Genomic DNA, 26526 nt, shown 5'->3' on the forward strand with positions numbered 1-26526 from the left:
GTTGGTCGCGATGGGTATCACGGATCACTTCAGGGGTGGAGAGTTGAGATTGGGGTCTCGCTTCAGGCAGCTGAGATCTCAATGTGACAGGACGAGACAAGACAAGATAGTGCGAGGGGGAAAAGACTCTATTGAGAACTGCAGTGTGCACGCAACCTGACACGGCTCAATGAGGGGTATGCATGCCGGATCAGCCCCCACGGTAGCTGAAGGCAGGGTAGTCCATGGAGAGTAAAGTGACTGGCCTCATGACAGCCCCGGCTACTTCGCTGCTTCGGGCATTCACCGGTGGAAGGAGACAAGAGCTGGGATCCATCTCTGTTGAGACGGTGAGATTTGTGGATGATGAAGGATGACAGCTTCGGTGAGTGAATCCCTCTAGATCTCCAGCTGTTCCACAAGCGGTAGACCTTCCTTACGCACTGGTTCGGCCTCCGAAATTCGGACTTCATTGGCTGCCACGAGAATATTCAGAGGCTCTGCTTCGGCCCGGGCCGCAAGGGGCTGGCCTACTCCCTTTGCAGTAGTTCGTGAGCAGGGACATGCTCTAGTCCAAACATTCCAGCCCCCGATCTAAGGCTGCATCTTCAAAACCTGTGGGGTCCTACGGGGCGAAAAGCTGAGTTCGGATCCGGGCCGCTGGGTCGATTCTTTCCAATCAGGCACCACACGGTAGCCGCCGGGCATTTGTGCGGCCGCCCTAAGGTCTGTAGCTCCGTTGCACAGCAAAGAGTTGCCAACAATGACCCCGGAAAACCGATCAGTTGTCCCTCCTAACGATGTATGACAAGATTCGTGTCTGTACAACAGCAATCAACCTGCGGCAAGCAAGACGTACAACGCTATGTCTGCCCCCAAGAGCCTGGTAGACGCGGTTCTTGTCCCGCTTAGCATACACGCTGTTTACCATGTACTCGCTGAGCCTCCAAGTTACGTGAAGGCAGTAATCACGAGTTGAAGGGACCTAGAAGTGAGACCTGGAGTATGGTCGCTTTCGTACTGCCCCATGACAAGGGGTCAAGGACTTTTTGGTCCGAATAGAGAGCCTCAAAATAGGCCAGTTGTATAAGAGGCGCGAGACGAGCTGTATAGTAGCCAGGAGACGGTGCGAGGGTTGATACATCGATACACCTCAAGAGAACAGTGTTGTTCGCTCTCAAAGCTCGCTTCGTTGATGTTCAAGTTCTCGCTGCCTCCTGACGAACAACGTTCTGGAGGCCTGCTAAATTTCATGTGTGGTGAGTGACGCGATACAATGCTCCCGAACGGAACTGATGAGTTGAGTAGGACAGCCAGAATGGCAAGCTTGCAGTCCGTGAAATCGTTCACTAGTTTGGCGGGGCTGAGTGAGGTCACGGATACCCAAAGCAGTCTCGATGTGAACCTTTCTGAGCGCGATTTCGAGCGGGACTCGGGCCCATGGCGCTCCTCAGGATCACGACCGGCGACGCCGCCTCCAGAAGCAAGTTTCTTGACGGGAGACCAGCTCATCGATGGGGTCGGGCTTCACTTCCCTAGTGTATTGCCGACCAGGGATTTGTCTCTGACGATTGGAAGCGAAAGCTCAACGGCGCCGGCCACTCCCTATCACGGACCGGAAGCTTTAGGCGGTGATATTTCCGCTCTGGAAGGAGATGGCCTGGAGACCCCTCGGCCGTCCGCAGTCTCCTTTCTGACGCCATCCGGACCAGCTCCGCAAAGAGGAAGAGCGTTGTGTGCTGCCGGCCCTCTCACACCTAGCCCAACCCCAAAGCGGAAACGGAGCACGAGTCCCCCATTCGCTCCAGGTCAACTCAAACGGCCGAAAACACACGGGCGGCAGACGGATGAGCGACGGGAGGATGAGAGCCACTCGACGGCAGACTCTCAGGAACCTGCAGCTGATCGAGCGCTCCGCAATGCGAGGCAGCTTACCATCCACCTAGCAAGCTCAACAGGCTATACCGTTGACGGGCTGAGCAACGGAGATTTAGCACAAGGTAAGCCTGGTCGCCGTCCTAATAAGGTGGCGGAACTGAGTGATTTTCGTTGTAGGGAACGCCCATAAGGACTCGAAACCCTGTAATCAGCAAATACCGGCTGTCCGTCTGGCCGACCAATGCAACAAGCCAAAATACGCCATGAAGATCCAGCTATTCTCGGAAGAGGAGATTGAAGCGCAACTCTCCGAGCTCCTGAGCGCTTATCGAGCATTTTACCTTGAGCCTGTCGATGCCGACGCGGGAAACAAGGGCAATACAGATATTGCACGGAGGGGTCGGCACACCTTTAAGGCCGTCTTCAGAGACAGACTCAACTCGGCGGAGGACGAAGAATTCCTACTGCTGGAGAAGGAGAAAAACATCATGAATGTGTTCATGATATGGGTCCGAGAGATGAAACCGCCTTCAGATGTCCGCTTTGAGAGTTTCGAAGACCAGTCGCAGTGTCTCGAACGCTTGGTTGAATTAGCCGTTGAGCCGTTCATCAAGAAGATTGTGTAAGTGCGATTGTCAAAACGAAGGCGCTGTTAGTAATAAGATCTAACAGTCCCAGACTATCCGCGGCCGACCATGGCAATGCGTTCCTCATGGATCAAAAGCCCGATATTCGGGGCATCTGTACGCCTGCTTGCAAGGCCGACGGCTCCATTCAGTGGGAGTTTGATGAGATCTGGTGCGAGTTTGCACAGCTCCATATTGCCTAAACTGCGCGTTTGCGGCACTGCGACGACAGAGTGCGATGTGCCTTCGCAAGAGGATCAGGTTCGAAAGGAATCGTAAGAGGACGGCAGGCAATCATATATAGTTTCCGTACTCTCTTGTTGGAACACACTCTACAGTAGTGGACAGATTGAATAAGAGCATTTTCCAGGTCCTGCTGGCGTCAACACGGTCGAGGTCAAGATGCTCCTTCCGTCGCAAGGTCGGTTCGAATTGGCCAAAGCTCTTTGACAGTCCCGGAATTACCCGGACAACCGGCCTGCCAGAGTGACGGCCGGGCAGTAGGGCGCTTGGGAAGAAAACTAAGTTAGCTGCGGGAGCGTCGAATATCACTTGTTTAAAGAGTATTCGAGCTCTCGCAGCATGGATTGACAAGAAACAATTTGCGAATTGAGAGGTTCAACTACGCCGTTTCCCTTGCAACAAAGTCGCGTTTTGATGCTCTGGTAAGCGGGGACGCTTCGGGAGTGCTTGATCCAGCAAAACTGTGCTGCTCGTCTGATTGGCCATTGCTCAGGTTGAGGGTCCACATCCTCTCCAACCAAGGCCTGCCAGTCCTTCGCTTCTCGACAATTTTGCTCACGTCGGCTCTCCAAACTTCCATCAACGACTCCGTCTCAATCTCCCCTCCACGCAATTGCAATTCGATTGCAATTGTTTTCCCTCAGCACCTGAGGCATCACAATCCTCTCTACTATGTTCCGGAACGCCCTCCGACAGAGCACGCGCGCCGTCGGCGCCCTCTCTGCCTCGAGCAGAGTCGCCGCAGTGAGTGCACCTCCGCCCGACCGAGCTCAATTCCATCGCCCGATGCTCGAAAGCCATCTCAATGCGCCCTGCAAACTTCCATGAAGCTCAATTCAGCTTCTCAATGGCAGTACGAGACCGTTGGGCGAGCAGGAGGAGCTTGGACGAGGCATTGCTGGATTTTTGCTTGCGCTTTTAGCGCCCTCGGGATTTGGCTCGGTGCTAACTGGCCCTTATAGCGAAATGCCGCACCTGCCGTTTCCGCCCTTCAAGCTCGCACATACGCCGCCGACGCGAAGGCCTCCCCGACCGAGGTATCCTCCATCCTCGAGCAGAGGATCCGCGGTGTCCAGGAGGAGGCTGGCCTCGCCGAGACCGGCCGTGTCCTGTCCGTCGGGTACGTTAACAAGCCGATGGTCTCCGAGAGCGAGGGTCTCCGCGCCGCTCACGGAAGTCGGCTGAATGCCTGGGTCTAAAATACGGGCTTCTGACTGACTGTGGCGTCTTGACAGTGATGGTATCGCTCGTGTGCACGGTATGGCCAACGTCCAGGCCGAGGAGCTGGTCGAGTATGTGACGCGTCTTTCTCCTTCCGGCTCGTGGAGCTAACCTCCTGTAGATTCGCCTCGGGCGTCAAGGGCATGTGCATGAACCTCGAGGCCGGCCAGGTCGGTGTCGTGCTTTTCGGTTCCGATCGTCTTGTCAAGGAAGGCGAGACCGTCAAGCGTACCGGTGCTATCGTGAGTCGATCAAACTCTGGTCGTGCTGTAAGAGACTCCTGACACATCCTCAGGTCGATGTCCCTGTTGGTCCCGAACTGCTCGGCCGTGTCGTCGACGCTCTCGGTAACCCGATTGACGGCAAGGGGCCCATTAACACCAAGGAGAGGCGCCGTGCCCAGCTCAAGGCCCCTGGCATTCTTCCTCGCCGCTCTGTCAACCAGCCTGTGCAGACCGGTCTCAAGTCCGTTGACGCCATGGTTCCCATTGGCCGTGGTCAGCGTGAGTTGATTATTGGCGATCGTCAGACCGGCAAGACTGCCGTCGCCCTGGACGCCATGCTTAACCAGAAGCGCTGGAACAACGGCAACGACGAGACGAAGAAGCTCTACTGCATCTACGTCGCTGTCGGACAGAAGCGCTCGACTGTAGCGTACGGTTCCCGAACTCGATGTTTCATGAACATTTGGCTGATCAAAACAATAGGCAGCTGGTCAAGACGCTCGAGGAGAACGATGCGATGAAGTACAGTGTTGTTGTAGCGTAAGTCCAAGCCGATGCCCCACAAAATTAGCTAGCTAATCAATATGCTAGGGCCACTGCATCTGAGGCCGCGCCTCTGCAGTACATCGCTCCTTTCACTGGGGTATGTTCACTTCTAAAACAGTATAGGTGTGACGGGTTGCTAATCTTTCTTTGCAAATGTTCAGTGCTCAATCGGTGAATACTTCCGTGACAACGGCAAGCACGCCCTCATCGTCTACGACGATCTGTCCAAGCAGGCCGTCGCCTACCGTCAGATGTCCCTGCTGCTGCGTCGTCCTCCTGGACGTGAGGCCTACCCCGGTGACGTCTTCTACCTGCACTCTCGTCTCCTCGAGCGTGCTGCCAAGATGAACGACAAGCACGGTGGCGGCTCCCTGACTGCCCTCCCCGTCATCGAGACCCAGGGTGGTGATGTGTCTGCCTATATCCCGACCAACGTCATTTCCATTACCGACGGTCAGATCTTCCTGGAGGCTGAGCTCTTCTACAAGGGTGTCCGCCCCGCCATCAACGTCGGTCTGTCCGTGTCTCGTGTCGGTTCCGCCGCCCAGCTCAAGGCCATGAAGCAAGTCGCTGGTTCCCTGAAGCTCTTCTTGGCCCAGTACCGTGAGGTTGCCGCCTTCGCCCAGTTCGGCTCTGATCTCGATGCCGCCACCAAGCAGACTCTCAACCGTGGTGAGCGGGTAAGTTTGGACGGCCTAATCGTTCCCTTTACAGGATTTTAGGTGCTAACGACATGTACAGTTGACCGAGCTCCTGAAGCAGAAGCAGTACTCGCCCATGGCTGTCAACGAGATGGTTCCCCTTATCTTCGCCGGTGTCAACGGCTACCTCGACGCGGTCCCCGTCAACAAGATCCTCCAATGGGAGGCTGACTTCCTTGCCCACCTCAAGACCAACGAGGCTGACCTCATGGCCACGATCGACAAGGAGGGCGCCATTAGCAAGGACCTCGAGGCCAGGTTGAAGGAGGTTGTCCAGAGCTTCACCAAGAGCTTCCTGGGTTAATCAGCTGCTAAACCATAGCGTGGCTGGGGATCTACGGGGAGTTGGTGGGGATTTGGGAGATGTCTATACCGCAGAGTCCATGTGTTTCTAGAGCAGAGGGGGGTCTGTCTCGTCGTGTGCTGGATGAGTAAGGAGACACGGGAGATTCTCCAGTTAACCCATTGTAACATAGAGCAAAGACTCAATCAAGCACTCGATTCCTTTTGTCCTGAACATTGGTGTTTATGCATTTTGCCTCTTTATTCCATGTCTTTTCTCTTTCCCTTCTCCTCTCGCTTCTTTCTACAGCTTGAGAGCTGGCAAGATTCGATGAGATCTACCAAAGGGTTAGGGTACTATAAGGCTAACCTGCACCCCACGTTCGGGAAGGCCCATCCCATCATCCACCCTGTGACATCATGCAGTGCAGCTGGCAGCTGGACCTGGATCCAGGAACACACCACTTCCCAACACAAGCTCACAATTCCTCTGAGACGACTTTCAATCTCTGTATAGCTTCTTGCGAAACATTCCTCCTAGAGGTGGCCCCTCCCAGTCTCTTGGTTCGGGTCTGTTCGGTAAGCAATTCTATCACCACTTAACTACCCCCGCATGTTCATCTTGTACAAGATTCGCGCCTGTCCCGCCATCACAGCTCGCTTTTTTTAATCAACCAACCAAGTTCAATTGTGCTGTTCAATTTACTAACATTGCAATCTTTAGCATCACCAATTCACTCTTTGGAAGACATGTCGTCTGATCCTCCAAATATGTCTGCTACCACTAAGGAGATGCTCGCCCGCGTGCGGCAGATGATTCCGCCTATGCTGGAAAAGTTCCACAAGGGTGTGTCCCCTGTTGATCTGCGCCCTTCGCTTTGGCGAGGTGTGATAACGGCTAGTTTGAGATGAGCTGACGGGCTGGTGAATAGGGCAGCTTGGCAGAGTAGCTGTCATCGGTGGGAGCGAGGATTACACGGGTGCGCCCTACTTCTCAGCGATGGCTAGTGCCCGGTTGGGGTGTGATATGGTATGTTCTTGTTTGCTTGATGCTTCTCTGTTTTAGGCGTATGATGGTTGGTGATGGACAATTGTCATGGAGAGACGGTAGGAAGTGTCGAGGAAAGATTGGGAGCGGTGCAATCCCAGCCCTTAACGATCCCATCCCTTTTATCCATCCCCATTCGAAGGCAATCATCTATATCAGCAGCTAATCGCCCTCACCTTCTCAAAATTCTAGTCCCACGTCATCTGCACCCCCACCGCGGCTACGGTCATCAAATCCTACTCACCCAACCTCATGGTGCACCCCCTGATGCGCTCCTCCCCTTCCTCCCCGGCCGCCCCCGTAACGGGAGGGCATTCCTCAGCCGACACGGACCCGTCCAAAATCGCCGAGCGCATCATCCCCATGCTGGACCGGCTGCACGTGCTGGTCATCGGCCCCGGGCTGGGCCGGGACCCGCTGATGCAGGACACGTGTGCGCGCGTGATCCGCGCCGCCCGCGATAAGGGAATGCCCATGGTGCTGGACGCCGACGCGCTGCAGATTGTGCAGCGCGACCCGGACCTGGTGCGCGGCTACGGCCTGGCCGTGCTGACGCCCAACGTGGTTGAGTTTGGGCGGCTGACATCGGCGCTGGGCGTCGACGCCGAGGTTGGCGCCGCCGCCCAGCAGCACGGCGAGACGGCAAAGGTCGAGGCCCTCGCCCGCGCGCTGGGCGGTGTTATGATTGTGCAGAAGGGTGCCAAGGATCATTTGAGTGACGGGCGGACGACCTTCACGGTCGATCTTGCCGGGGGCAGGAAGAGGAGTGGTGGACAGGGGGATACGCTTACGGGGAGTATTGCGACTTTCTTGGGGTGGAGGAAGGCGTACCTGGATGGAATCTGGGAGCATGGGAAGGTGCTGAAGGAGGAGGAGCTTGTTGGCTTGGCTGTGTTTGGGGGGAGTGCGATTACAAGGGCAAGTGATCCATCAACCAGCTTGAACTCACGATCGATGATGTCTGACAACATGAGGAACAGGAATGCTCGCGACTGGCTTTTGCCAAGAGAGGCCGTAGCCTGCAGGCCAGTGACTTGACGGATGAAGTGCACACGGCCTTTTTGAATCTGTTCGGGGCAGTTGATGAGGATGCCAGCGGCGCAAGACTCTGAGCGTTCACTCCTGGCGTGTGTCGATGTTAGCTTTGTGATGTTGAGTTGATCTTCGAAACTTCCTAGTTTCTGGCATCTAGGAATCTAGATCCGAATATGAATAGAGTAGAAAGCTAAATACTCAGACTAAGCCATTGAGTATCTATCATAATATATGGATATCCATCGGGCCCTAGGGTCCTTCTTGATCTAGGTAGGTAGGTATACATGTCCATTGGAGGCACTACTACAATCAATTTTTGAATGTTTGGCGTGTCAAGATGAGAATGCCTGAACTAGGTACCAAAATAGGACCACTCGTACTGCCTTACCTACAGAGTACAGGTAGTACTGAACTTCTCCTATTGTCTTTTACATGTGCCCTGACGACATGTTATTGAATATTGAGGAACCTGTTTGAAATTCAAACCCTGGACAGTATACCCCATTCAGTGATAACATGAATTATATCGAAGCTATATGCATGTAGCCTCTGCAAGATTCATAGACCCCTCGGCAGCATACATTTGATTAGGCGGAGTGTGACAGAAAACGGTGTTACTACTAGGTAGCCTCCTAGGTACATACTTCCCCACATAAGGACCCGACTTCTTTCTCACGGATGCCAACGAGTTCTGACGACGCGGAGGAATTGCTCCAGGCCGGAATTTGTACACGCCCACTCCTTCATAACATGTCGTCAAAAGTTGAGCAGTAAGGTGGCTAGACCGAATCTGGGCGAGACCCGACTCACGCCGATCCAAAAAGGGCTGAATCAGATACAAGACGGACTCGGAGTTTAGCAGCCTCAAATGCAGGGGAAGGGGAGGCTTCGGGCCTTTTCTAAAGCCAACACTGACAGAGTTTTTAAATGTACGAAGTAGGCACATAGAATACACTAGAAATGCGATGAAGTGTGAGACATGGCCGTTGTGGGCGCCCAATCAAGTCTTTCGCACTAAGCCCGGCCGTCACCTAGATGGTTAAGCAGAGTTCTAACGGTGTCTTAAGTTGTCTCTGTGATAAGTCTAGATCAGAGTTTGCCCAGTCGGGTGCGGCATCCCTATGCCGGTACCCGTGGACCGTCTGCAAACCCTGCACCGTGACGGACTAACCATTGTGTCACCGTATATGTCTCGTCGGGCCCGGGGTTTCGGTTTGAAACCTCGGAGGACCCGGCGGTACGGCACCCTTTGCCGGCAGAGCTTGAAGGCCATTTGGGAATGCCAACCACAGAGAAGATGCGTCTGAAACAGGAATGGCTTTATGAACACACCGTTCAAACCGGGATACCTCAGGACAAGTACCTTAGTGTAATACATATTGTTCCCTTCAGCCTCAAGCGAGCAGCACAGGGTGAATTCCGCAACCATCCTCTAGTCCACATCCTCGCTTGGGAAGGTGATGCTCTACTACTGTAGTACTGTGATATTGAGCCGTGTTGCATGGGGCTGGGAATATTTGGATAATGATACCAGCACGGAGTATACTCTGAGATGAAATTCAACTGAACCACGTCCAAAATCAACCATTTCCGTTTTTAGAGCCGAGTTCCTGCTGCTTTAAGCTGAGCTGCCGCTGAGCGATAGCCGAGTAACCCGGAGGCAGCGGAGCCCATGGAGCTAATTGCTCGAAGATGGGCCACCCGACGTTGTTGCTGGCCTTCAGGTTCCACAGCTACATTACACCGTTTACACGGAGCCGACCTGAACTTCGCGATGAGGCAAGATTGCCAGGTGGTCCCGATCCTTCGAGTTCGGCAAGACCTCACACTCGAAATCAATACTCCTGCCCAGAGAGCAGTCTTCTCGTTTGATACGCGATTACTGTACACAAATCTCGACAAGGCGGTTTGCGACATCTCTGCACCAGAATCTGCTCAGTAGGTATGCAGCAGAAGTTGGGCGATTACTAACGAGGCCAGGAAGCTGCAAGGACTAAACAGATCCTTCGAATCCTACGGCGTAACGGCGCGGTGAATTGACTCCTTTACAGTAGAGTTTTTGACCGGGGTCCTCGCTACACTACAAGGTTCGGCACCAGGTTCGGTTGTGGTTTTAATTTCCTAATAAGGCGATTAGAGGTGTTGAAGGCCTAGTACTAGATCACACTCTGACTTGAGTATAAAGAGTCGACCACTCTCTCTTCGATGCCAGTCTTGATCATTCTCATCAGCAGCCAAATTTTGGGTATTTCATCTCCCACTCCACTCATCTTATCTGATCGATACAATGAAGGTCACCATCGCCTCCCTATTCCTTACCATCACCAGTCTGGCCGCGGCTCAGTGGGGTGGAGAGTCGTGTAGCGAGGCTGGCCGTGTTACCTGCAGCCCAAGCAACGGTCAGCGGTATGTACCTAATCATCAGCCTTGTGTGGGTATGACGGATACTTATTAGTGGACAGATACCCGCATATAATGGTCTGTGTCAACCGCGGGAGCGGCCTCAAATGGGAGATTCAGGCCACCTGTCCCAACGGCCAGTCGTGCCACTACAGCACCAACAACTGGGCCTGGTGTGAGCCCTACTGAGAAGCGGGGTGGAAGATAGCTGGGAGTGATGGTGCTATGATGTGGTTCGATTTTATGTGTCGAGGTGATCTCCGCTATTGGGCAAGTTGGCTAGGGCGGTGCAATACAGTTTCTTACCTGTTGGCACGACCTGCAGGCGCTAACTGCGAGGCTTCAGCCTTGTAGTTGGAGTACAGAACTTGACATTATTAAGGTTCCCAGACGTGCCAGACCAGCCTGACGACGGAGTGTCGTTTGTACACGAGGTACAATACCGCGCAAGGACCCACTTTCCTAGAAAAAACTCTTCAGCCAATTAGAACCCACAACCCACAACGTTGCCAACTGGCTGCAACTTCGCAAGCCTGAGGGGCCCCGCTCTATACAAGCGCACGAACCACAAAACCTCCTCATGTAACTGCGACTCTGCGAGTTCAACTTTTAGGCTGGGGACTTCTTTGTGGAGAGTATTGCAACTTGCAGCGTTCTGAATAAGATTCGAGGGATAGATAGTAGGAGAGGTTTGAAGACGAATTGTTAGGGGAAGCGGCCATCTCAGGGCAAGTTCGAGTTTAGTACGGCACAAGTACCAGGAAGCAGGCATGGGCTGAGTTCTACGATGAGGACTGAGCCCTGCCATTTCGAATCAATCTAGCGCTGAAGGGGAGCTCTGGTGTCGCCCAGCTTAGCACACCGCTGAGATTGCTGCTTACATAGGCGCGCGGTTGGCAGGTGTCGTGATCAAGCAGCGATGCACAAAGTCGCACCGTGCGCCGGCACTCGCTGAAGGCTCTGACCCGACACGAAGACGAGAATTGAAGCTGAATGCACTCCTGGATCGCCGGTGACATTTACAATCCAGCATAGAAAAGATGATTGGAGGCGAGCCTCATTCCGACACACGTTAGCCTGTGGCTAGCCTGTTCGGCTGGTCGAGCTGCACCGTTGATCACCGCTCTGTCTTGGTCTTCAAAAACGGTGAGCGGTGTCTTAAACAATCCCGCACTTGGCAAGATAATCGAGTCGTCCAGGCTGGCCTCTGGGAATCGACAGGTTGGACGACAACTGACTTGCGGTTAGGTCTTGGCGTCGAAGGATCGAGATATTCGTGGCGGTGACCATCATCAAGGCTATGCATTTTAGATACGGAGGAAACGACACGGAAGTCGAATAGGTCAAAATCGCAAAGGCTGAATTGTTTGTCGAACTCGATCTGACAAGCCAAGTGGAGTTGAGGTTGGCTGTTGGCACTTGGCGGTTTGGAGTCTCTGGACACCGCCAGATCCTCGCATTGCATGTGACTGGTGGGGTGGCTGCCCCTGGTGCCAACCAATTACCGGCATGGAACCTTGAAAGCCTCCTTTTGACTGTTTTCGTGAATCGACTACCTCGCCGACCTCAGATCTTGGATCGCCGACATCCAGTCTGTGTCTCAGATTTTTATCTCTCTTTTCGGTTATTATTTGATCATGTTCTGCATCCGATGAAAATGGTGTCGCTGGCGGGTTGTGATATTGGGAGAGCCGCCACTCAAGCCTCTTGACACGTCTGCTGTCCTTCAGTCAAGAATTGGACTACCCCTTGCCAATCCCAGCTATCTGGTACTGTGATGGCCGAAGGGGCACAGAGTCTAATACTCGGGACTCCGCCGCTGGGCGCTCATCGGCCCGGCTGGAAGATCGGGACATGGTACGGGATGGCGGAAGGAAGACGGAAGGCGGCGCGCTGTCAGGGGCCTGGGTCACTTGCAGCAAAGAGATCCGCCAGTCCAGCGCCGTTCACAGGCTCTGACTTATGTCTTTATTTCTACTTTGGCCTCGTGGATTCAGTGCAAGCTGCCTGGATTGATGCAAATAAGGCCTGCTGGTACCTCAACATGTGAACGGGATCAGCCTGGCTCTCTCTTCTCTCTGTATTCTAGATCTCAGTTCCCTGTTGACCCTCCCTCATCTTCCACAGTATCTGCTACAGATCGAATCCGCGATCGGGCGTTCTCTTCGAGTGGGTTTGGTTGTTGTGAGGAGCGTCTGGAGATCGTGGATCTGCTCCTTCCGTTTTGACCTTTTCCAAATAACATTCTCGGCACTAATCGTCGTCGGCCCTCTCACATGATTTATACGCTTCACACAAGGAACCTATTCTGATTTCTTCCTTTCCTTTGACAATCCCACAAGGCTTAGCGATCTTTCACTGGAGTGACGAAAGTGTACCTGAGTCGGCGGTAACGGTAACGCTCTCATGCTACTCCCCCTCATTCACAAACTCATCAATACACTTTACTTCGGTTTAAGTCTGGAAGAAGTCACGTTTACGGCTGCCACGCCGTGGAATCTCTCTCACCCAGCAAACCATAAAGTCACGCAGCTGCGTGCATTACGACTTCCGCCATCCCACACTCGTCTGAACTTCGAGTTTCCAACAGTTGGGTGTATTTCCCTCTCAGCCGCTTGAGCTTCCCATTTACACCTATCCGGTGTCACTTAATCGAAATCGCCTCAAGCGATCCTATTCTGGTCAGGTTGGCGGGACAGTCGCTCGCTTTGCCAAACTCAAAGAAATCGCCGACTCGAGCATATGCTCGATCCTCTAGCTGACCCCTGGTAAGCCTGGCGATTCGCCTGACTAACCTCACGATATTTCGCTAATATAAACATTTCCTAGACCTTCGCGAAGATAGACGCCACGATGGCGGTCGGGATCGAGAGATTGGAGAGGAAATTGGATCGATTGGAGAAGTTCTTTTCAAAAAAGAGGAAGGGAACAAGGTCATCCAATATCTCCCTATCTGAGAGCAGCTCAAGGCCGCCCAGCCCGTTGTCGGCCAGGCTGGATGCAGATGGCCAACAGTTCCCGTGGCCCTCGTTCATCAGGCCTACATCTTCCCGCATGATTGCTCGAGAGGAGGCGGCCCTGGGCCCCAGCCCCACACGAAGAACCAAGAGTCTCCCCGACTCCTCGAATTCTCAGCATCCCATGTCCCTGAACATTCGAGCAACTAGCGTAGGGACAGTGACTAGACCAGCATTCACTAAAGGGGTCCCTCAGATCCCGCCACGCGTCTCCTCTTTGGCTCCCGGTATCCCTCAGGGATGTACTCCACAGTCTCGCGGGCTGGGGAAGACCGTTCCTGTGTCACAGTTGCTGGAGTTCAGCTTCCCCGCTGCATCTGTGGACGGCGAAAACAATACTTCTTCGAGCTTCCGCTCCAGATCCAACTCTAGATCTGGTCCCAGGTCTTTGTCGCCGTCCACCTCGGTTTCCGTCTCACCAAAAACTCGTAAGAGTCAGAAACGCAATGCCCGCCATGCTCACGATGAGACACCCATTTCTCAGTTACATAAACTTGATGCCAAGGGCTCTTCGGTTCCTCAGTTCGACTTCGGCTGGACGTCGATGCAGCAGGAAAGCCAACCCTCGGGATCTGCTCAACACCAGAGCGCCGCCTCGAAAGCATTGTCTAGGGAAATTTCTCTACCCGGAACCAGACGTGCTGGGATGGGCAATGGCAATTCTATGAAGTGCCCCAGACCGAAGAGCCTATACGACTCTGGAACCCTCGACAAGCTATCTCACGCATCCTTGCGCAAGTCTGTCAGCCTTTCCGACGTTGACTCGATCCTCAAGGAGCCAAGTCTGACAGAGGTCATGAAATTGAGCGAAGATGATATTGCCGATCATCGTCTGACACACCGGACCAAGACCACCGCACCCAACCTTCCAGCCCGTTCACTGTCCCACGACCTGCCGGCGGCCGCCAGAGGCCCGCAGACCGTGGAGACTTACCAATTGTTGATGCCTTCTCCTCCGCTTGCTAGCCGGCCCACTACAGTTGCGGCACTCGAGGCTGCGAGAATCGCAGTCAAATTCGGGTTTGACCTCGTCTACATCGTCAAACTGTGGCCAGGCCGAACGGGCTACTCCAAACCCCAGCTTGCCCTCAAGCCGTCGTACGGCCTTTTCCCGCCAGCTCGTCCTTCCCCACATTCGTTCCCGGGTTCAAATGAGCTAGGAAAGGATACCCTCGGAGCAGGAGCCGTTCCATCCCTTTGCAACAGCTCGGGGTGCGGCATGAGTGGGCGTTTGCTAGCGGCATACGGCCTTCCATCCATCATGTGCCCTTTCCAGATCTCTGTCCCTGTCCACCAGAAGGTACTCAGGACGGAGGGCTGGCTAGAGTACCGCAGCGAGAACGCTGGCACCGCCATGGACGAATTTGCACGTGGCTACAGTTGCTCATTTTACACCGGGCATATCCCTGAGAGACGATGCGGGAAAGCTAGTCCTGACAGCAAGATCCGGATGTGCAAGGAGACTGCCAGAGCGGAGGCCAATTGCGGCATCGTGTTCGCAGCGTACAGACTTCCGAGCAAGGACAGCGCAGATGTCGGCTGCAATGCTGCCCAGCTGGCGGAAGTTCACAAGGAGGCACAGGCTCTGGTCGACATGCTTCTTGACGTCCGCCGGTCCATGCGAAAGAGACGAGCTGCTGCTGCTGCTTCGCCCAAGCAACCCACCACCGTCCCCAGCACGACAGCAGCGGAAGCGGTACACCGAACACCGCCTTGCCAAGTGTCGAGCGCAGTTGACAACAAGCGATCAAAAGAGTCTCTGGTCTCGGGTACGGAGCAGTGTCACAAGCCCTTTCCAAAGTCCATTCCAAAGCCCTCCACGCTTCGCCAGTCCGCCCAGCGCGCGGCTATAGCTACTCACTCCATCAGTCGTCTATACAAGGCCGGTATGATGAATGCGTTTTCTTGACCTCGCCAAGCCATGATAGAAGGAAATGGACATTGTCTCACCACTCTATGGTTGGGGTTTGCATGGGTTTCCTGCCACACTTCACATGTCTGGCTGGTCTTTGAAGAGGATGGTTTGTGGAGGGAAAGGAGCAATAAGGAAGAAAAAGCTTTGCTATACATTTTACGAAGTTATGCATGGACAGTACATGAAGACGATGGCATGGAATGAACCTACCCCTCAAGAATTAGAGTAATGAATTCATGGCAATGGAACCAGTTTATGCCCTGGCGAGGTCGATCTGCCGTGGTGAACCGCCCATGAGAGCATCACTTGAGATCACTCATCGTACAGCATCCGCTCTCAACACTGCGATTGGGCAGGGGCAGGGCCCTGGTCACGGAGTCTAAGGAGTTGATAAGCCGGCATGACGCCGGTCGGTCTCTGAGGCCGTGGCTTGACTGAAATTCTCAGACCAAGCAGGATTGACGAACGAGATTCGCCAAAGGTATAGGAAGATGCATCGACTACATTGTACCGAAGAGAGCCCAACGATCCCATCATTCTGCATGAACCAGCAAAAGGATTTCCGACCCAGGGATCCCGAAGGTTGCCGACCGACCCTGAAACTCCCCGCACTCCCTGAAATGCCCATTGTTTTTTACCATTTTCCTTCCCCGATTTCCCATCACCACTGAACCTCCCACATTTAGCGGACGATGGCGTCGAAGCGCTGCTTGAACCACTTGATGGTGTCGTCGCGGGTGATGCGGTGGCTGGCGCCGACGCGGCTCTTGCAGCGGCGGCGGCGGGCGACGCGCTCGCCGGGGCGGGTCATGCAGCAGTAGAAGTCCATGCCGTAAATGCCGATGCCCGGGTCGTACTTGATGCCCAGGTCGATGTGCTCGCTGATGCCGAAGCCAAAGTTGCCCGTCTCGCTGAAGTTGCGCTTGCGCAGCTCGTACTCCTTGACTTTCAGGCCGCGCTCCAGGATTTCTTCGGCCTTGGGCCCCCGCACCGTGACGTGCACGGCGATCTTTTCGTTACGGCGGATGCCGAACGTGCGGACGGTGTAACGCGCCTTGCCTGGATGGATTGAAGTGGTTAGTAGGGTTGGGGGATATGAACGGAATGATGGTGGTTTGAGGGCAGAGAACTCACTGTACACCGGGGTTTGACCGCTCAGCTGCTCCAGCACCTTGGCAGCGCGGGTCAGTCTGTCACCAGACTCGCCGACCGAGATGTTCAGGACGAGCTTCTGGATGCGGAGCTCCCGCATGGGGTTTTGGGCCTTCTCAGCAGACTATTTTCCCATTGTTAGCTTGATCTAACCTGGCGATAGCGATTGAAATGTCCCTACCATGGCGGCGGTGTTGTCGTAATCCGGCACTGGGCGGTCTCAAACTCGTGATGGATTTGTGAAGTTTGAGGCCGATTTTCCAATCGTGAATTTCTGAGATTGTGCGTGTGGGGCACTGCTTGCCTGCCGGGAAAAGACTTTGGTGGGGGACAAGCCGCAGTGGCTGAATTTAGTGCAAGCTTCTGGAGCCTTGCGTTTGTTAGCTATCAAACCGTGGCTGAAGCAGCCCAGAGCTCAAATAATTTCAGCCTTGCTCGCCTCCGCGAACATTAACTGCCTGCGTCGATAACCAGCCACTACGCGTTGATTCTGAAGCCTCTTGAGTGCAACAAGAGTCCGCGACTGACAAAGTTTGAAATTTTTGTCTGCACCCACAAACCAATTTTTTGCAAACTTGAAGACGCTACACTGTAGCATCTTGTCGCAATCATGTCGGCGACGAATAAACAAGGCAAGATGGTGAGTCGGCGTGTATCCTTCAACACGGCTGTGCAAGCATCGATGTTGACATCGGAGGACTGACAAGCCGCATTGCTTCTAGGCCGGTTACGTACGTACCTAATACGCCGAGCGGGCCATTCCGGAACATGGCAATCGCAACGCCGAGCTAACAGTCAACTTTCTCTCCAGATCAATTACCGGATGCGGGTCACCTTGAATGATGGCCGCCAAATGACTGGCCAGGTGGGTTTCCTTGTCCACTGCACGCTTGTAGCTTTTGGCTTGCTGACCCATTGTCTAGATGCTTGCATTCGACAAACACATGAACCTCGTCCTCGCCGATACCGAAGAGTTTCGCCGAATCAAACGCAAGCAGAACAAACCCGCCGCGCCTGGCGCATCGTCGTCCGCCGCTCAGACCGTGGAGCAAGAAGAGAAGCGCACGCTGGGCTTGACGATTGTCCGAGGTGCGCAGATTGTTTCTCTGTCTGTCGAGTCTCCTCCCCCGGCAGATCCCAGCGCTCGTCTGGGCAAAACCACAGGCGCCGGCATCGCGACGACACTTACGGCTGGACCCGGCGTTGCGCGACCTGCCGGACGGGGTGCGGCTGTTCCCATCTCCCTCGCTGGCCCTGCTGTAGGTGTCGGCGGCGCTGCGCCTCCTCCCTTCCCGGCCTTCCCAGGCGCTCCCGGTTTCCCTGGTCGCGGAGGCCGTAAGTTATCTTGCCTGCCCCAACATTTGCCCATTTCTAACTTGATTAATAGCTCCGCCCCCCGGCTTTCCCGGCGGTTTCCCTCCCGCTGGCTTTCCTGGAGCCCCCGGGTTCCCTCCCGCATTCCCTCCTGGCGGAGCGCCCCCGACTGGCTTCAACCCACCGCCGCGGAGATAATGTCACATTTTCTTGGTCTACGTCACTGATACCCGGCAAATAATCTGATGTAGGCGTTGTGAGATTTCTCATCAACTTGTCTACTGCTTGATGCGGTCCTCGGAGATTCTGAACACTCCTCGAGATTTACGAAGAATGGTTTTTAAAGGCGGCGTTCGGGGGTCATTGAAAACTGCGGGAAAGGGCATGATTGCGGCCTGTATTCTAACCGAGACTACTGAAGGATCAAGACGGCTCTTTGCAGCCTCGCAGGAGAGTAAAGAGAACCTCAAGCGACATTAGCTTCGTGGCCGTCTTTTTAAAGATGAAAATGCCCTGATGTCATCCGTGAGTTGTCTTTTGCAGTTTGTAGCACCTGCACGGGGCGGAGGCCCGTGCGAGCGCGGAATCCCCAAATTTCTTCCCGCGCTGGCAGAGTCCGATTGCGAAGCGGAACCATCTCACCGGATCGCGAGCGACGTCAACATCGACAGAGGCCAACCCAGGAGCAAAACGTCCAAAATGGCCGCCTTTGTGAAAGCCGTCAACGCAAAGATCAGGGCGCATCCTGTCCTGAACTATGTCTGCTCTACACGTAGGTCCTTGCTTTTGCTCTTGTGCGCAGCAGTCTATTGCCAAGCTCGCATTCCGGTCATCGGACAATTTCCCGGATCGCACGCGACCGCCTCTTTGCCAGTGCATCTACCGCCATTGCAGAGACTTGGGTGTCTTTCGAGTGTTTCAGCACCCTGTATAGCGTTACCAGCGTCAAAAATGGAACCGGACGTCTCCGGGAGGGCCAATTGCTCTTGCTCCGGGCGAGCCGGGGACTCATCGCATCGCGTGCTGTACCTGTACTACTTGAGCGCTGGCTAACCATGTGTCTCGAACAGATTTCTGGGGGCCCGTCTCCAACTTTGGCATCCCCGTCGCCGCCGTTATGGACACCCAAAAGAGTCCAGAGCTGTAGGATCTCCCTTCCCTCCTCGCCCTGCCCGTTCGTCACAGATGCGATCAAGCAGTCCAGCCCTACGACAGCAACGTTGCAAACCCGCTCCGTTAAGAAGCCACCCATGTCAAACCAGACCCCTTCGTTACTGACCTTCTTTGTCTCAATTACGTAGCATCTCTGGGCCCATGACCTTCGCCCTCTGCGTCTACTCGGCCACCTTTATGCGCTACTCGCTTGCCGTCACGCCCAAGAACTACCTCCTCTTCTTGTGCCACTTCGTCAACGAGGGCTCGCAGCTCACCCAAGGATACCGGTACCTGGCATGGCACAAATGGGGCGGCAAGGAAAAGGCCGCTCTCGAGAGTGCCGTGGACACGGGGAAGGAAACCGCCAAGGCGGTGGAGGATAAGGCTAAGGAGCTCGTGGGCAAGAAATAAGATGGGCGGCGGGAAATTAAAAATTGAGGAGGGGAGAGGGTGCGGGATATGTTGATCCGGGTCCATGCAAATCGATGAACAGAGGGAGCGCTGCATTCATCATTCAACTTTGTCTTCTCGGGATTTCTTTCCCCTCGCACGGGAGTGATTCTAGAGTCTGGGCGCTCGGAGCGCTGAGGGACTGTGTTAAGGGCTGTACATCAAGCGCGGCGCGTCGGTTAGACGAAGGACAAGGAGGGCGGGACTATATTACTGGCGTCTGCTCGTCTTGTCAGAGGGAAGAGGGTCGGGCTATTAGGGGCAAGCAATACTCGCGTGCGTTTCTCCGGTCCGTTCCGTCTTCGAACTGATGATAGTCTAGCATTGGCTCAGAGTAATGCCGAATACAGTGGGGTCATCACCATTGAAGTTCATCCGGAGCTTTTGCTGGTCGTAGCGTATTCAACTGGCTCCCCTAGCCGCCTTTCCAAAGTGTGTCGCTATGGCAGTTAGGACTACGCTTTCCTCCTACACACTATATGTACTCCCAAGGTTGACAGACGATGAATAGTATCCTGAACCGCCGAAATACTTGGCACATCATCAATGCTACAAGAACTCTGAAGGTAAGAGTACCACATGCCGAACTGTTGTAGAGGACAGAATCCTTGAAACTTCGAAGCAACAACAACTTCCTGGCTCCGCTCATGGCTAGAGACAACAGTATCGAAGGACGCCTCTTGCAGTGGCGAAACTGGCTATATAGGTCAAGTCCACCTTCCTGCTTTCACCCCCCACTGGGTATAGAGTGAAGTAGTCAAGTTGTAAGCAGAAAGCAGCCGATCTTCACCGCCCGATGAACGTTCGGGGAGGTTCGAAGTTCGAATCTTCCTGATAACCATGGTAGACGCTAAAAACCCAAGGTAGACGCGGTCCAGCGTTGCCGTACAGCCAAACCACGGTATACTCCGAGGAATATAGCTTCGAAGAGGATACAAATGAGCGAAGTCCGGCCAGAAATTGCGCCATTCGCTAACGCAGTGAAGCTCGTCAATGGCGATCATTCCAAGCCTCTGATGGAATCCTGGCTCCTTCAAGATCGCTGTTGGTAGATCCGTTCCGTCAGAAGAGTGGCTGCTAAAGAGCTCTCCCGGGGGAAAGATAAGCCAGGAAAGTAAAGAGCCCTGTTTAGAAACAAATCTGCTAGGCATCGTGAGAAACATCGGCCCTGAGATGCCACAGGAGCCTCTATGGTGTAGGGGAATGGAAGGGTTGTTGGAGCCATTTTAACAATGAGTGAGTGTCGTCAGATGAGTGGGTGTCATCGGGATGTTGGTACGGATGAAGGCCGTGGGTACATGCAGCTTAAATCAACGACTGTTGAATTCCAATCAAGACTTCTAACGATATTATGTCCATGTGCTGGGTGGAGGGGAATGGGGCCTGTTCGGTGCAGACTGCAGAAGAGGGCTCTAGGTTGTCATATATCTTCAATCCATGGTCCACAGAGCCAACAATCTCTCCGTCTTTCTCCCGTTACCTCTCCTTGTGCTTCCCGCCACGGATCAGTCTTTCATAGCAATGGTCAATTCCATGACCTCGTATGCTCCTCTCCTCCCAACAACGGTCAGTTCCATGCCCTCGTACTCCCTATTCCCAGCCCGCCATGTCCAATAAGACTCCGGTTCTGCGGGCGGAGCTACCTTGAAACAAGCATCTCATACCTCGATGGCAAAGAGACCAGAACCTGCTTTTATTGTATCGTAAGTAGTTGCTTGAAGTTCAGTTCAGCTGTGAGACAGGAACTTGGCGGGGGACCGGGTTCTGGCCTGCTGCTTGGCTTCTTGACCTTTGTGGGCTAGATCTCGAGACAAAGCGACGATGACGACGGTCACAAGGTTCACAACGGCTGGAACGGCCACCAGGGCCACAGGGCGACGGCGATAGCGACAGCGATCATCGATGGGGACAGCGATGGGGACTCCAAATCTCCAACGAACCTGCGGCGTTCCCTGGGGCCTTCAGGCAGACTGTAGTGCACAGATAGAATAGCGCTGATGCACACCGCAGAAACTCCCTATCTGAAGAGCCTGTTCGAGGCGATGATGGATCATAATACTGTTTATTCACTCAAAATATGAACTACAGCCCTAGAACATCCTAAGAAATACCCGGACATAGCCATTAGGCACTGCTTGCTGTCCATCTAACCCTTGACAATGCGGCAGATAAGATCGGAACCGTCCACCGAGTCACCTTCCCTGACCACCAATCCAGCTATCTTACCGGCATGCGATGCCGAGATAACCATTTCCTATTGAGAAGACAAGTTAGTCAGTGGACATTTCATATTGAAGGACCGACGTTGCAGAATCGGGAGGGGGCAGCGTACCATCTTCATGGCGCTCAGCACAGCGAGCGGGTCGCCCTTCTTGACCTCACTACCTTCATGCACCCGCAGCTCAACCAGCACACCAGCCATGGGCGCGCCAATTTGGCTCGAATCGGCAGGGTCAGCCTTGGGCCGGCTGACATTCTCGACAGACGCCTTCCTGTCGTCGACCGTCACCTGGCGGACCTCGCCGTTCATCTCGTAGAACACCTCACGCTGACCCGTGTTCTCGGACAGAGGGCCAACGGCCAGAAGCTTGAGAATGAGCACCTTGCCCTTCTCGAGCTCGACATGGAACTCCTCGCCAATCTCGGGCTTGGAGAGGAAATACTTGGTTGGCAGGACGGACAGGTCGCCGTACTTGGCCACAAACTTCTTGTACTCCTCAAACACCTTGGGGTACATAATGTAGCTAGCGACATCGCACTCGGTGACAGTGCCGCCGAACTTGCGAGCGAGTTCCTTCCTGACTTGAGCGAAGTCGACGGGCGGCAGGAACAGGCCGGGCCGCTTGTCCAGCTTGCGGCGCCCGCGGAGAGCATTTGTCCGGAGAGGCTCTGGGAATCCGCCGTACGGCTGACCCATCATACCCTCTAGGAACTCGAGCACGGAGCCGGGGAAATCTAGCTCGCTAGCACGAGCCTTGACGTCTTCGGGAGAGAGCTTGTTGGAAACCATGAACTGCGCAAGGTCGCCAACCACCTTGGAGGTAGGGGTAACCTTGACAATGTCACCAAGGAGGTCATTGGCCTGCTCGTAAGCCTTCTTCGTCTCAAGCCACTGGGAGCCAAGGCCGAGCTGAGAGGCCTGGAACATCATGTTGGTAAGCTGGCCACCCGGAATCTCGTGCTCGTATACTTCGGGGTCGGGGCCTGCAAGGTGAGCCTCGAAAGGAGAGTATAACAGGCGAAGCTGAGACCAGTAGGTGTCGAGGGCACGGACGTGGTGAACATTGAGGCCAGGGTCCTTGCCAGTCCCATCGAGGGAGGCAAGGATGGCGTTGATACTGGGCTGAGACGTCATGCCAGACATGCTGTCGGTGGCGGCATCAACAGCGTCGGCGCCAGCCATCGCGCAAGCAACCATGGAGGCGACGCCGGTACCAGCAGAGTCGTGAGTGTGGACATGGATGGGCAGGTCGGGGTACCTCTTCCGAATAGAGCCGACCAGGAGAGTAGCGGCGTGGGGTTTGAGGACACCGGCCATGTCCTTGATCCCTAGGACATCGATGTCGAGGGCAACAAGCTTGTCGACGAGGTCCAAGTAGTACTCCAAGTTGTACTTCTTAGCAGGGTTGAGCATGTCACCGCTGTAGCAAATCGTGCCTTCGCAGACACCGCCAGCCTTCTGGACCGCTTTGATACCGACCTCAAGCTGGTTGATGTCGTTCAGTGCGTCAAAGACGCGGAAGATGTCGACGCCATTCTTCTTCGCCTGGTCGACGAAGTGATCGATAGCGTTGTCCGGGAGGGAGGCATAGGCGACCCCGTTGGCACCACGCAGCAGCATCTGGAAAGGAATATTGGGCACGAGCTTGCGCATTTTGCGGAGACGATCCCACGGGTCTTCGTAGAGAAAGCGCATGGCGACATCGAAAGTGGCACCGCCCCAGCACTCCAAGCTGTAGAGATTGGAAAGAGCATGGCTGGTCTCCTTGGCGATGTTCAGGAGGTCGATAGTCCGCACACGAGTGGCGAGCAACGACTGATGGGCATCACGCCAGGTCGTGTCCATAAGTAAGCAGCCATTGTAGTTGCGGACGGCTTTGGCGAAGGCCTTGGGACCCTGCTCCAGAATGATGTTACGCCAGCCCTTGGTGCAAGGCTGCGAGGTGTCGATCTTCTTTCCAGCGTCATCAAACAGCGAAGGGATGATGATGTCGCCCTTGAACTTGGGCTCGCCAATCTGGCCCTTGATGCTGCTTCCGTTGACCGCGACATCTCCGAGGTATGCCAACAGTTTTTGCGCACGGTTCTGGCTGCTGACAAGGTTGAACAGCGACGGCGTATCGTCAATGAAGGTAGTCCAGCAGTTCCCATCAATGAACGTGGGATGCGTCAGGACTGTTGCCAGGAAGGGAATGTTGGTTTTCACCCTGAACAAACAGTTAGATCCGAACAAAACGATCGCGGAGTAAAAAAAATTTACCCCCTCACGCGGAACTCAACGAGTGAACGAAGAGATTTGCGCCTGGCGATCTCGTATGTGGAGCCATGGCAGGTCATCTTCACAAGGAGGGAGTCGTAGTGAGCTGTGCCAAAGTTAGCGTTAAGAAATCAGGGGCAGGGTTAAGTCCTGAAGCCGGAGGCCTTGGAAGCGCGGAGGGCGGATACTTACGTGTAATGACAGCGCCAGCAAAGCCGTTACCACCGTCGAGGCGCACACCGTTGCCGCCAGCGGAGCGGTAGACCTCGATCTTGCCCGTATCCGGTTGGAAGTTCTTGGCCGGGTCCTCAGTCGTGATACGGCACTGGATGGCAAACCCGCGGGTGGAGATGCGGTCCTGGGTAAGGCCCAGTTGTTCGAGTGTTGCGCCAGCCGCAATTTGGATCTGAGCAGCGACAATGTCAATGCCGGTAATCTCCTCGGTGATGGTGTGCTCGACTTGGATACGTGGGTTGATCTCGATGAAGTAGTAGCGGTTCTGCTGGTCAACCAGGAACTCGGCCGTGCCAGCGTTGCGGTAATTGACCGACTTTGCCAGGCGCACAGCGTCATTCAGGATTGCGTCCCGCACCTCTTGGGGAAGATCTTTGGCCGGGGCGACCTCAATGACTTTCTGGTGTCTCCGCTGAACGGAGCAGTCACGCTCGTACAGGTGGACAATGTTTCCGTGATTATCGCCAAGAAGTTGAACCTCGATGTGCTTGGGCTTGTCGAGGAACCTCTCAACAAATACGGTGCCGTTACCAAAGGCGCTCTTTGCTTCGGAAGTAGCTCTCTCGAACGCTTCCTTCAAAGAGCTCTCCTCGCGCACGACTCGCATACCACGACCACCACCGCCATAGGCAGCCTTGATGATAATGGGGAAGCCATACTCGTCTGTGAACTTCTTGACTTCCTCGAATTTCTCGACGGCGCCCTCCGTACCCGGCACAACGGGTACCTTGGCCTCGATCGCAATTTTCCTTGCCGAGACCTTGTCACCCAGGGCCTCGATCACATCCGGTGTTGGCCCAATAAACTATGGAGTGGGTCGAGTAAGTCAGGCATCGTGCTGAAGGAGCAGGAAGACGGGTGTACTCACAACAAGGCCTGCCTTCTCGACCTTGCGAGCGAACTCGGCGTTCTCTGACAAGAAGCCGTAACCTGAGACGAATCAGTTCCGAGTCCTTGATGGCAAGCTGTTCCACTTGGCCTACCGGGGTGGATCATCTGTGCGCCGTGCTCAACCGCGATCTTGATAATCTCGTCGCCAGCGAGATAGGCGCCAACCGGAGTGTATTGGCCGCGCTTGCCAATAACGTATGCCTCGTCGGCCTCTATAACAACCATATTGTAAGCAGGAGATCTTCTCAAAGCCCCGCGAACCGGAAGAGTCTTGCGTACTCTGCCTGTGCATAGAAAGACGGTCCTCATAGCTACACAATCAGCAGCTGGCCATGAACTGAGACGCCAAGGTGCTCACCTGAAGACAGCGATGGTATGGAGGGAGAGTTCGTGAGCCTGCACAGCGCCATGTTAGCCTGGAAACAGCGAGTACGTGAAACATGGCACGGCTCACTGTTCTAAAGATCTGTAATGTGCCGAATCAACTGTGAGCATCGCCATTCCAACGTCGCAACAAGGTCGTCCAAGCCATTGGTCGCACATACACGAATAGCTGGTAGCACTTGGGTTAGCATCCGAAAGGGGTGGGATCGAGGCTTATTCGGGATACATACGAATTTCACCTCGGTTCGCAACTGTCATACACAACGCCTTGTCAGCTTAACTTCTGCTAGGACATAACTTCGGATGGAGCTGTATGTGTTTCTCAAGGGGACCTGGCAAGGGTTTCTTCGCCCGTGGGCAATTCGTTTGCAAAGGTGCGCGTACTAACCCAAGATCTTGTTCAGTTGCATGATGGTAGAGTTCGCCCGGATGCGGTGCACCGTCTGGGCCTCTTTGGGGATGTCGCCATCCTCGAAGACCTCCTCGTACTTGTTGGTTGCGTTCTCGGCCGCCATGGTGACTCAATTGGTGCGCCTCCGGCTGTGGTTTTGGGGGAAGAAAACCTAACAAGAACGCAGAGAAGAGGACCGGAGGAAGGGGAGAAATGTATAGCACACAACGAGACAAAAAGGCAGGAGGGGCGCTTGCGCGTGGGCTGCAATTTGACAGGGATATGACGGCGGGGTAGCAAAGACGCGATGCAATTGATGGTGGGGTTCACTGCAGCAGAGTGGGGTTAAAGCTGAAGCTTCTGGCTGTTTTTGTAGGGGGAAAATTCAACACTAGCTCGGTTTGACAACCGAATCTTGAAAAGCTTGGCACCAACAGAACGGACGACACGGGACGGGAGCACAACGATCTGCAATCATCAGCATAGATAACACCCCAAGAGGCAACGACATGCAGCAGGCAGTTGGAGAGACGCAGAACGCCCAGAGATTCGAGGAAGGAGATAGAAGAGGGAAGGGAAGAGCGAGAATTTCTGTCACAAGGTCACAGGACCAACGGATGGGATGAGGGGATTTCTGCCTCTTCCAGAACCCCCTTGGCACCCTAGTGAACAAGCAGGGACGTCCAGGTCTGTGTACATGCACTTCAATGGACAAAGAGAACAATCGGATTGCTGGTCAAGCACCGGGCCGCTACGAAGCTATTCTTGAGGCTCGTTTGCGAAGTGGAGACGCAAGAAAAATATGGTTAAAGTTGATTGCAACTCCGGATCCGAACCAGGAGAGGGGCCTCTTGTTGGGCTCTGACCTCCAACTCTCCTGGTCCTCGGCTGGTTTCCCCGTGTGAAAGAATGGCTTCTGAGTGGTTACACTACAGTCTCTGAGGGAGATGCCCCGCGCTTTTG

General features: G+C 54.5%; 10 protein-coding genes across 10 annotated transcripts; 8 read left to right on the plus strand and 2 right to left on the minus strand.

Moving 5' to 3' along the window:
• Positions 1 to 1297: 1297 nt before the first annotated feature.
• Positions 1298 to 2686, plus strand: N656DRAFT_794835 (uncharacterized protein; the record flags this gene model as incomplete). The annotated part of the gene is made up of 3 exons (XM_064817342.1): positions 1298 to 1979; positions 2035 to 2479; positions 2536 to 2686. 3 exons carry the CDS (start codon positions 1298 to 1300, stop codon positions 2684 to 2686), a joined length of 1278 nt encoding a protein of 425 aa, XP_064674105.1.
• A 618-nt stretch (positions 2687 to 3304) lies between these two features.
• N656DRAFT_774826 (ATP synthase F1, alpha subunit) lies at positions 3305 to 5897 on the plus strand. The gene is made up of 9 exons (XM_064814346.1): positions 3305 to 3470; positions 3689 to 3846; positions 3962 to 4018; positions 4069 to 4189; positions 4243 to 4601; positions 4655 to 4711; positions 4763 to 4814; positions 4879 to 5397; positions 5459 to 5897. The coding sequence occupies exons 1-9, from the start codon at positions 3399 to 3401 to the stop codon at positions 5720 to 5722; spliced, it is 1659 nt and encodes a 552-aa protein (XP_064674106.1). The 5' UTR covers positions 3305 to 3398; the 3' UTR covers positions 5723 to 5897.
• Positions 5898 to 6117: 220 nt separating this feature from the next.
• N656DRAFT_774827 (Ribokinase-like protein) lies at positions 6118 to 7991 on the plus strand. Its single transcript, XM_064814347.1, has 5 exons — positions 6118 to 6279; positions 6425 to 6547; positions 6633 to 6730; positions 6941 to 7666; positions 7729 to 7991. Exons 2-5 carry the CDS (start codon positions 6451 to 6453, stop codon positions 7858 to 7860), a joined length of 1053 nt encoding a protein of 350 aa, XP_064674107.1. The 5' UTR covers positions 6118 to 6279; positions 6425 to 6450; the 3' UTR covers positions 7861 to 7991.
• Positions 7992 to 9889: 1898 nt separating this feature from the next.
• N656DRAFT_774829 (uncharacterized protein) lies at positions 9890 to 10569 on the plus strand. Its single transcript, XM_064814348.1, has one exon. It carries the CDS (start codon positions 10071 to 10073, stop codon positions 10236 to 10238), a length of 168 nt encoding a protein of 55 aa, XP_064674108.1. The 5' UTR covers positions 9890 to 10070; the 3' UTR covers positions 10239 to 10569.
• Positions 10570 to 12604: 2035 nt separating this feature from the next.
• N656DRAFT_256866 (uncharacterized protein) lies at positions 12605 to 15358 on the plus strand. The gene is made up of 2 exons (XM_064809018.1): positions 12605 to 12951; positions 13013 to 15358. Exon 2 carries the CDS (start codon positions 13037 to 13039, stop codon positions 15107 to 15109), a length of 2073 nt encoding a protein of 690 aa, XP_064674109.1. The 5' UTR covers positions 12605 to 12951; positions 13013 to 13036; the 3' UTR covers positions 15110 to 15358.
• Positions 15359 to 15797: 439 nt separating this feature from the next.
• On the minus strand, positions 15798 to 16451 carry N656DRAFT_765487 (ribosomal protein L5; the record flags this gene model as incomplete). Its single annotated transcript, XM_064813408.1, has 3 exons — positions 15798 to 16174; positions 16250 to 16391; positions 16449 to 16451. 3 exons carry the CDS (start codon positions 16449 to 16451, stop codon positions 15798 to 15800), a joined length of 522 nt encoding a protein of 173 aa, XP_064674110.1.
• Positions 16452 to 16804: 353 nt separating this feature from the next.
• Positions 16805 to 18096, plus strand: N656DRAFT_774834 (Sm-like ribonucleoprotein). Its single transcript, XM_064814349.1, has 5 exons — positions 16805 to 16907; positions 16990 to 16998; positions 17079 to 17132; positions 17191 to 17602; positions 17655 to 18096. Exons 1-5 carry the CDS (start codon positions 16878 to 16880, stop codon positions 17777 to 17779), a joined length of 630 nt encoding a protein of 209 aa, XP_064674111.1. The 5' UTR covers positions 16805 to 16877; the 3' UTR covers positions 17780 to 18096.
• Positions 18097 to 18280: 184 nt separating this feature from the next.
• On the plus strand, positions 18281 to 19147 carry N656DRAFT_786882 (UPF0041-domain-containing protein; the record flags this gene model as incomplete). The annotated part of the gene is made up of 3 exons (XM_064816560.1): positions 18281 to 18353; positions 18652 to 18724; positions 18883 to 19147. 3 exons carry the CDS (start codon positions 18281 to 18283, stop codon positions 19145 to 19147), a joined length of 411 nt encoding a protein of 136 aa, XP_064674112.1.
• Positions 19148 to 20287: 1140 nt separating this feature from the next.
• On the plus strand, positions 20288 to 21214 carry N656DRAFT_256955 (uncharacterized protein). Its single transcript, XM_064809019.1, has one exon. It carries the CDS (start codon positions 20419 to 20421, stop codon positions 20986 to 20988), a length of 570 nt encoding a protein of 189 aa, XP_064674113.1. The 5' UTR covers positions 20288 to 20418; the 3' UTR covers positions 20989 to 21214.
• Positions 21215 to 21232: 18 nt separating this feature from the next.
• On the minus strand, positions 21233 to 25973 carry N656DRAFT_774837 (pyruvate carboxylase). Its single transcript, XM_064814350.1, has 12 exons — positions 25561 to 25973; positions 25403 to 25423; positions 25334 to 25341; positions 25243 to 25254; positions 25147 to 25184; positions 25068 to 25099; positions 24881 to 25000; positions 24766 to 24827; positions 23856 to 24702; positions 23667 to 23769; positions 21519 to 23613; positions 21233 to 21440 (listed from the first exon to the last, which is right to left on the minus strand). Exons 1-12 carry the CDS (start codon positions 25685 to 25687, stop codon positions 21333 to 21335), a joined length of 3573 nt encoding a protein of 1190 aa, XP_064674114.1. The 5' UTR covers positions 25688 to 25973; the 3' UTR covers positions 21233 to 21332.
• Positions 25974 to 26526: the final 553 nt, after the last annotated feature.

Source organism: Canariomyces notabilis, assembly GCF_033297395.1.
Source record: "Canariomyces notabilis strain CBS 508.74 unplaced genomic scaffold N656scaffold_2, whole genome shotgun sequence".
In the NCBI taxonomy this organism is placed as follows: Eukaryota; Fungi; Ascomycota; class Sordariomycetes; order Sordariales; family Chaetomiaceae; genus Canariomyces; species Canariomyces notabilis.